The sequence below is a fragment of the Cricetulus griseus genome, chromosome 7 (assembly GCF_003668045.3).
Source record: "Cricetulus griseus strain 17A/GY chromosome 7, alternate assembly CriGri-PICRH-1.0, whole genome shotgun sequence".
Taxonomy (NCBI): domain Eukaryota; kingdom Metazoa; phylum Chordata; class Mammalia; order Rodentia; family Cricetidae; genus Cricetulus; species Cricetulus griseus.
This window is the reverse complement of record NC_048600.1, coordinates 43260498-43268897: the sequence shown is the minus strand read 5'-3', so window position 1 is coordinate 43268897 and position 8400 is coordinate 43260498. Positions and strand designations below refer to the sequence as shown.

The 8400-nt window shown below is 56.2% G+C and overlaps 1 protein-coding gene across 1 annotated transcript; it reads left to right on the top strand.

The window, feature by feature from the left end:
* The first annotated feature begins 8 nt into the window (after positions 1-8).
* On the top strand, positions 9-8017 carry Kremen2 (kringle containing transmembrane protein 2). The gene is made up of 12 exons (XM_035448026.1): positions 9-238; positions 2641-2920; positions 3548-3633; positions 4131-4429; positions 4657-4831; positions 5509-5600; positions 5673-5797; positions 5980-6133; positions 6488-6820; positions 6899-7024; positions 7112-7190; positions 7424-8017. Exons 4-12 carry the CDS (start codon positions 4339-4341, stop codon positions 7632-7634), a joined length of 1386 nt encoding a protein of 461 aa, XP_035303917.1. The 5' UTR covers positions 9-238; positions 2641-2920; positions 3548-3633; positions 4131-4338; the 3' UTR covers positions 7635-8017.
* The last annotated feature ends 383 nt before the right edge of the window (positions 8018-8400 follow it).

The following is an 8400-nucleotide window of genomic DNA, read 5'->3' as shown; positions in this document are numbered from 1 at the left end:
GCCCCTCCAGAAGAATTTAATGGGCGGAGCAGATAAACTGACTCCACCTCTCAGTAAGGCCAACCTGGTCCACAAACGCAATTTCCAATAAATCATGAGCTGGCTCAAGAAACAGAGTTCTCCAGCACCCCCTGGCGGGTGTAGCTAGCAAAGGTTGCTACCCTCTGTTCCTCCCAGAGAGCCAACTTCCTGCATGATTGCTGCATTTCTCCAGTTGTAGCCATTTGGTGGCATCCAGGTAGGGAAACTGAGGCCGGGGAAGCTCAAGTAATTTGTCAAATCTCACAGTAGACGGACAAAGTCAAGAGTGTGTTCCCCTCTGAGCATCTCCCAGTCCTGCACAGGCTGTGACCAGAGCACTTAGGAAAAGCCAGCAGCAGCAGCAGCTCATGGAGTGTGGTCTCCAGTGTTGGTCCTCTGAAATGATCAGGCATCCTCCCCTCACAGAGGCCCATGCTGTGCCCTGCCTGCTCACAGCTGGCCAGGTGGTAATGCAGGCAGAGAAGCTAGACCCAGGAAACTGGAACAGGGGTCATGGCAGGCTTTTGAGATCCAAAACAGCAAACAGCATCCACATAAGGTCTCACTTGCGACCTGTGACCAAGTGAAGACAGATGCAGGGGAGGTGCAAGTCAGAGAAAGTGAGAAAGACAAGAGCCTCCTCTGGGGTGGGGTTGAGGTGGTAACGAGAAGTTTGAATGAGGCGTGCACACAGAAAGATAGCTTGGAGTGGTGCCTTTATAGGCAGTATCATTTCTGAGAGACCAGGATGCCATATCAGGAATCTGGGGGTTCCCTTTGCTCTGAATCCACACTAGGGTCTACCCTCACCCTGATAGACTCCCAAAAAGAAATTGAATGGGCTCAAATGCACCCTGGGAAACTTCCTGGGATAATGTCTACAGCCTTTCACCTTTTCCACACTGGACCAAACAAACCTGACTTCATGTACTTCAAATTAAATAAGAGGGGCTGGAGAGATGGCTCAGTAGTTAAGAGTGTTGACTGCTCTTCTAGAGGACCCAGGTTCAATTCCCAGCACCTACATGGCAGCTCACAACTGTCTATAATTCCAGTTCCAGGGGACCAGACACCCATGGCAAAACACCAATGTACAAATAAAAACAAAGAGACAAAAAAGAAAATAAGAGCAAGGACACCCACTTCCATGCCCAAGCTGTTTTTTGTTTTTTTTTGCTGTGTGTGTGTGTGTGTGTGTGTGTGTGTGTGTGTGTGTGTGTGTGGTGTGTGTGTAAGTGTTCTGCAGGTCAGGAGAAGGCACCAGATCTCATTCCAGATGGTATGAGCCACAATGTGGTTGCTGGGAATTGAAGTCAGGATCTTTGATAGAACAGCATCTCTCCAGCCTCCATGCCCAAGTTTTCTCTTCTTTTTTTCTCTATTGCCCTACATGACATGACATTTATGTATGCAAATCTATTCATGAAAGTAACAGGCCTGGTCGGGCGTTGGTGGCACATGCCTTTAGTCCCAGCACTCAGGAGGCTGAGGCAGGCGGATCTCTGTGAGTTCAAGACCAGCCTGGTCTACAAGAGCTAGTTCCAGGACAGCGTCCAAAGCCACAGAGAAACCCTGTCTTGAAAAAAAACAACAAAAAAGTAAGTAGCAGGCCAAGATACACTCTATGTCTGTCAGGGTCAGAGTCTTAGGCTCTATGACCCTGAACTAACTCCTTCCATACTTCAGTTTCTCCATCTCTGAAGAAGCGACACTGTGGAGACTGCTGTGGGACAGCAGCTCTCACTGGAGGTGTGGGGAAGGCAATAGGACTTTTTCCTATTTTTTATTTTTGTCGAGACAGGGTTTCTTTATGTAGCCTTGTCTGTCCTGGAACTCAGATCCGCCTGCCTCTGCCTTCTGAGTGCTGGGATTAAAGGTGTGCACCACCACTGGCTGGCTGGCAATGGGACTTCTGGTCAAGGAAAAAGAGAACAGAGCTGGGCACCGTGGCCCACACTTAATTCCAGCACTCAGGAGGCAGAGGCAGGGGGAATCTATGAGTTTAGTCCAACTTGGTCTATTATGGCAAGCTCCAGTCCAGACCTGTCTTAAAAGTACACTGAAAAAGACACCTGGTGGGATAGGGACAGCAGTGTCAATGCCAGGCACCTAGATCATACTCTTCTTGAAACTGGGCTCCAACACTGAATAGCTAGTGAGTCCACAGTTGCCAAGGGCCTCTGAGCCCCAGTTCTGGGATCTGCAGAATGGGGAGGTACAAATGTTCCCCTAGGGCCTTGGGAATGCTGACAGGCTGCTGCCTGCACGATGCGGAGTGTGGAATGCTCGGGAAGTGTGTGTTGAGGGGTGCAGGGCATGAAACCATTCTTTCGTCTCAAAGGGTCCACAAGCCACCCCAGACTGGAACTTGTGGCGAGGACACTGCCTACTCACTCCCGTTTCAGTGAACCCCGCCTGCTGACAGAGCACCACTTCCCTCTCTTGCCCCTTTGCAGAGGATGGGACTGGTCAGATCCACCCCAAACTGTGGAGGGTTGTCTTTAGGGCCCATGGTTCTGCCAGGGAGAAGCCATTCCTCAGCTAACTCTGCCATGATTCCCGCCCTGTGTGTTGAGGTCTGGATCACTCATTCTTGTGCTTTGACTTCCTCCTCCACAGGACTGACCCTCACAGAAAATGTGAGGGGTCCAGAGTACACAGCCCCCAGGTTCTTCTGGCCCTCAGGTGAAATGGAAAGGCTGGCTTCCTTGCTAGGTGTCTGGAGCTCTCTGGAGGTGTCAGTGCAAGAGGGAGACTACCAGCCCAGAGCTCAGCTTGAGGACTGAGTGAGCTGCCAGCCGACAACCTCAGCAAATCCATCTCCTTGGAATACTTCATCCCTACCCGACCCCCTCCACCCTTTGGCGACTTGTCATAGCCCTGAGAACCTTCGAATGAGGTGCCAACTACACAGCTGCAAGATTCCCACAGCTAATTGTTGATTTCTGCCACGCAGGCTTCAGCCTCCCTGTGAATCTTGCTTCTCTATCTGCTTCAGGACCTGAGTTAGATGGGGAAAGCCTAGGATTGTCAGAGCTGGGCCAGGTCAGCCTGGACCCAAGGCATACTAGCCCAAGGGTGGGCAGGCTGGTCTGATGGGCAAGGGGTTTGAACAGGGTAGGGCTGCATAGGGCACCCCCCACCCCCACCCCACCCCCGTCTCTCTCCCTGGGTCCCCACCCCCGCCCTCCCACGCACCTGCGCTGGCCTCCCCCCAAGCCCTGGGGCAGCACTGGGAGATCAGAGGAGTCGGGCTCAGGGGGATGGGGCGGGGAATTTCCCCCCACGCCTGCCTGGGCCTGCTCCCCTCCCCCTCCCCTACCAGGTGGGGGGCACCGCTGGGGGAATTCCACCGCAGGCAAGGCTCCGGAGAGCCTGGGCTGGGGTCCTAGGGAATGGAAGAAATGGAAGCGGGAGAGGGGGCGGGCTTGAACGGGGGGCACAGCTGCCTTCCTCCCCAGACACCAGCTGCCCCTGCCTGTCGCGGGCTGAATGTCCACGATTCCTGCCTGTCTCCCGCGATCAGGGGCAGGGAGTGGCGCTTCTTTACTCAAGCCAGCCGCAGCGGGACCTGGGGAGAGAGGAGCGCGAAGACTCGGAGAAGATGTGCATGTGAGCGGTTTACAATGAGTGGGTTGAATGGGAGTGCTCTCCTGCACTTCAATCAGTGTCCATTTGACTCGGTGCATCCGTGGGGGGAGTCCTGTAATGCTCCTTTTAGGGTCCTCTAGAGGTCTGTTAAGCTGACTGGCTTGTCGCCCTCCATACCCTCCCAACAGAACCCACACCGACTCTGGAAGAAAGAGAAAAAGGGGTGGGAAGACATGTGTTGGGACGCTGGGGGTCTCGGGGACAGGCGTGGGAGGCGTCTGGACCTGCTGTCTGCGCTCCAATCCCGGGCGGGGTTTCTAGTCTTCCCGGGGGGGTGGTGGTGAGGGGGAGGGACCAGTAGGGACACAAGCGGGGCAGGAGGCAGTGCTTTAGAGACCTGGAAGAGGGAGATTCAGGGTGCAAGGCACAGTTCGATGGGGTGGTTGTGGGGGCCCAAGCGCAACCGAGAGCTAGAAAGCCGAGCCTGAGCTCATCCTCTGGCCACATACCTCTCCCAGAAGCCCCTGAGGAGAGACAGCTGGGCAGAGATCCTGTGAAGATATTTCCTGGTCCCAGACAGACGGGCAGCGCCCACCAAAGACAGACCAGGACAGAGGATCAGAGGACAACGCCCCCTCCCTTAGGTCACCTGGGAGACCCTAGAGCGATCCAGGGGGCTTCCCAGGCCGTGTTCTGGCCCAGGCAACATTTCTTTGGTTAGGGAAGATGGGGACATGGGCTCTGCAGTGCCTCCTCTTCCTCTTCCCGATGCTGCTGCCGCCGCACGGAGCCTCAGCCGGGAGCCTGCACAATCCAGGTGAGTTAGGCACAGCGGCCAGGCCAAACTCTTCTGCGCCCAGGGCTGGGGCCTCAAAACTGGGGAGGCGGGAGAGCAGGTGGATGGAGCAGCTGAGCAGCCCGAAGGTCCCCTCAGAGATGGGAACTGGGGAATACTGAGTGGGACCAGGCAGGAGTTGGGTGTTGAGAAGTGAGGAGGCCTAGTGAGCATCCAGACTTCTCCAAGATCCCACGGTCGCCGGGCAGGCCTGTCCGAATGCTTCCAGGTGAATGGTGCTGATTACCGCGGCCACCAGAACTACACCGGCCCCCGGGGGGCCGGACGCCCTTGTCTTTTCTGGGACCAGACGCAGCAGCACAGCTACAGCAGCGCCAGTGATCCTCAGGGCCGCTGGGGACTGGGCGCGCACAACTTCTGCAGGTGAGGAGTCTGACTGAGCTGTCAGCAAGGCAGGACCAGTGATGGCAGGAGGCTGGGCAGAGGGCAGGTCGGCTCTGGCCTGGTATAGTACCCTCAGGAAAGTTTAGGGGCTGGGCTTATCTCATACTAGGTTCACCAGGTTCCCAAAAAGTTGGAGTTAAAGCTTTGTCAGACTTAGGTGATAAGTTTCTGCGAAGCCTCCAGTCAGAGCCAGGAAAAAGGCTTACACACTTAAGGGGCCCTTGGATGCCAGATCTGGTTGGACTCGAACCCTGAAATGACTGGACTGGCTCTTGTAGTAGTTACTTGAGCAGCATCTACAGCCCATCATGTGAGGAGTTCAAAGTCAGAGCTTTCTTCTGGAACATCAGCCAGAGACTGAAAGGGAGCCGCTTTCTGCCTAACCACAAAGCTGAGGGTTTACCACTTGCCCTCCTTTGACGTTTTGGGCAAGACCCATTGAAAAGGCAGGAAGTTCTCCCATGAGGTCAAGTCACACACCTAAAAACAACTCTCCAGGCTCTTATGGCAACTTCCTTGTCCCCTGGAGAGGTCAAAGTCCAGGAGCAGGTGAAGAAAACTAGACTGTGTCCTGAAAGAGAGGAGCATGACCTCTAAAGCATGGTGGCCACACTGGGCAGGGTGGTGGGCTCCTCACCACTTCCCTCCGTCCACAGAAACCCAGATGGAGATGTGCAGCCGTGGTGCTATGTGCCAGAGACAGAAGAGGGCATCTACTGGCGCTATTGTGATATCCCCACATGTCACAGTGAGTGAACTTAGTGAGCCTAGCCAGGGGGTCACTTTCAGAGGTGGAGTTCTGACTCTGCTTCCTCCACAGTGCCTGGGTACCTGGGCTGCTTTGTGGACTCTGGGGCACCCCCTGCTCTCAGTGGTCCTAGTGGCACCTCCACAAAGCTCACAGTCCAGGTGTGCCTTCGATTCTGCCGCATGAAGGGCTACCAGGTACTGTACTTGGGCCCAGACCAGTGACCCTTGACCTTGATCTCAGGACCCCACCCAGCTCCCAACACTGATGACAAAACTTGACATTAACTTCTGAACCTCACCAATCCCTACTTCCCACCCCACTACTCCACCCATACCCACCTTCCCTGCCTTTGGGGTCACCCAGTCTGTACTCCCAGCTGGCTGGCGTGGAGGCTGGTTATGCCTGCTTCTGTGGTTCTGAAAGCGACCTGGCCCGGGGACGTCCAGCCCCTGCCACCGACTGTGACCAGATCTGTTTCGGCCACCCAGGCCAACTGTGTGGAGGCGATGGGCGACTGGGCATCTATGAAGGTGAGATGTGGATCAGAATGAAAACTGGAGTCTCAGTGGGATCTGATGTGCCATTCCCTAGCAGGAATGGAATCGGGGAAGCCTGATGTTGGAGTAAGACAAGATAGGGAGACTAGGATTAAAGGCAGGATCTGTAATCGGCATGAGGCTAAACCTGATTGTGAAGCCCGCACTTGATAAGGGATTGGTCCGAAGGGGGGGCCTATTTAAAGAAACTGGTGGGTGCCAGGTGCCAGTACTGGGGCGGGAATGAGTCCTAGCTGGAAAGGGGAATCTTCACCAGGATCTCTGCGCTCGAAATAAAGAGCACAGCGCAACTGGCGTTGGGTTCTTGACCGCCTGCTCCGCCCACAGTGTCCGTGGGCTCATGCCAGGGAAACTGGACGGCGCCTCAGGGTGTCATCTACTCCCCGGATTTTCCGGATGAGTATGGGCCAGACCGGAACTGCAGCTGGGTACTGGGCCAAATGGGCGCTGTGCTAGAGCTCACCTTCCGCCTCTTCGAGTTGGCCGATTCCCGAGACCGGCTGGAGCTACGCGACGCCTCGTCCGGCAACCTGCTCCGCGCCTTCGACGGTGCCCACCCGCCACCGCCTGGGCCTCTGCGTCTGCGCACTGCTGCACTATTGCTCACCTTCCGCAGCGATGCGCGAGGCCACGCTCAAGGCTTCGCGCTCACCTACCGCGGTGAGCAGGGGGCCGGCCCTCCTGTCCCTGCCTACACAACCCTACTCCGGCCACCTCTCCTCATTTCTCTCTCTGCAGGGCTACAGGACACAGTGGAGGACAGCGCATCTGCTAAGGATTCGGCCGAGACTACTGCAGGAGACCCCGATGGTGCCAACGTGAGCTGCAGCCCTAAGCCGGGAGCTGCGCAGGCTTCCATAGGGGGTGAGGCTGCCTTGCAATGTGGGAGCTAATCAGGGAGTGGCCCCTCGGAGGCCTGTCCTCATCGTCCCCCCCGCCCCGTGCCCACAGCCCGAGTCTTCTCCACTGTGATGGCCATCTCCGTGCTGCTGCTGTTGATCCTGTCGCTGCTGCGTTTGCTGCGTCGACGGTGCGGGCGCTGGGGCAGGGCCTGAGGGCAGACCCTGCACTGGGCGCCCGATGCCCCGTGTTTCGGGTGTGGGGGCTCTGGTGGGAAGCTGGGATGAGGGAACAAAGCTAGGAAGGCCCGGGGTTCTTGAGGGGGGCAAGGCCTTGGGAGACTTACACGTGGGTTCGCAGGCAGAGCAGGATGTTGGAGCCAAGACTGGGTATGGGTCCAGCTGACGTCTGCTCCCTCTCTAGGAGCTGCCTGCTGGCTCCAGGAAAAGGGTCTCTGGCCTTGGGACCTTCCCGGGGCCCCAGGAGAAGCTGGGCTGTATGGTACCGCCGGCCCCGAGTGGTGGCCCTGCCCTGTCCCCCAGGGGACTCTCAGGCTGAGGGTCCTGCTGCAGGCTACCGGCCCCTGAGTGCCTCCAGCCAGAGCTCCTTGCGCTCGCTCATCTCTGCTCTCTGACCCCAGATGTCCGGGGTCCATCACAACTTCTGCCAGCAAGATGGACACCTGAGATATTATGCAGCACCCTACCTCTTCCGTGTGCCCCTTTAAAGGCAGCTCGGTCTCTAGTCATCTCGGGGAGACCAGAAAATCGGACAGGAAGCATTCAGTGCTATGTGGGAACTTGGTCTGACCTTTGGGGTCCAAATGGTCGAAGCCAAAGGGCAAAAGGAATCCAACACCCTAATCCTTGGACCTTGATGTGAGGGGTGGTGTCTGGTTTCAGGGTTCTTTGAGCCTCTTTTGGGAGTGGTGCTAGACTGCTGCCCTCAGTGAAAGTTAGGGGTCAACAAAACTGATCTGAAGACTGACCAGAGACTTAAAATAAAGGGCTTATTTTAGTAGAGGCTTCAACAAGTTCTTTGTGTGATGGAGGAGGTATGTTAATAAGTGTGTAGGGCAGGAGGGTTGCAGGCGAGGTGCTGGGTGTTTCAGAGCTTTCTTCTGAGAGAGGAAGTAGAAGCTGGTTGTGGGTGGTTTTCTGCGGAAGAAGTTCCTTTCTGGTACCAGCAAGAGCAGAAGAGAGCCGATCTTTCTTCTCTGGCCTCCTGCCTTTGCCCGTTCCTTGCCTGTACTGGACCCGGCCGAGGGTGTGCCTTGTGGGCGATAATAGCGAGTTGGGTGGAACCCAAGCTCAAAGAAGCCTGGCCGGAAGGGCTGGGCCTCGCCAAGGGCTCCAGGTACGTCACACATCTTAGACGCTTGGGTACCCGACCAATGGATG

What these genes read in the sequence shown, in the direction of transcription:
- Kremen2 (XM_035448026.1), top strand. Translation starts at nt 4,339, where the DNA reads ATGGGGACATGGGCTCTGCAGTGCCTCCTCTTCCTCTTCCCGATGCTG. An exon ending in GCCGCATGAAGGGCTACCAG is followed by an intron (nt 5,798 to 5,979) that starts GTACTGTACTTG and finishes CTGTACTCCCAG; the next exon opens with CTGGCTGGCGTGGAGGCTGG. An exon ending in CTGCGTTTGCTGCGTCGACG is followed by an intron (nt 7,191 to 7,423) that starts GTGCGGGCGCTG and finishes CTCCCTCTCTAG; the next exon opens with GAGCTGCCTGCTGGCTCCAG.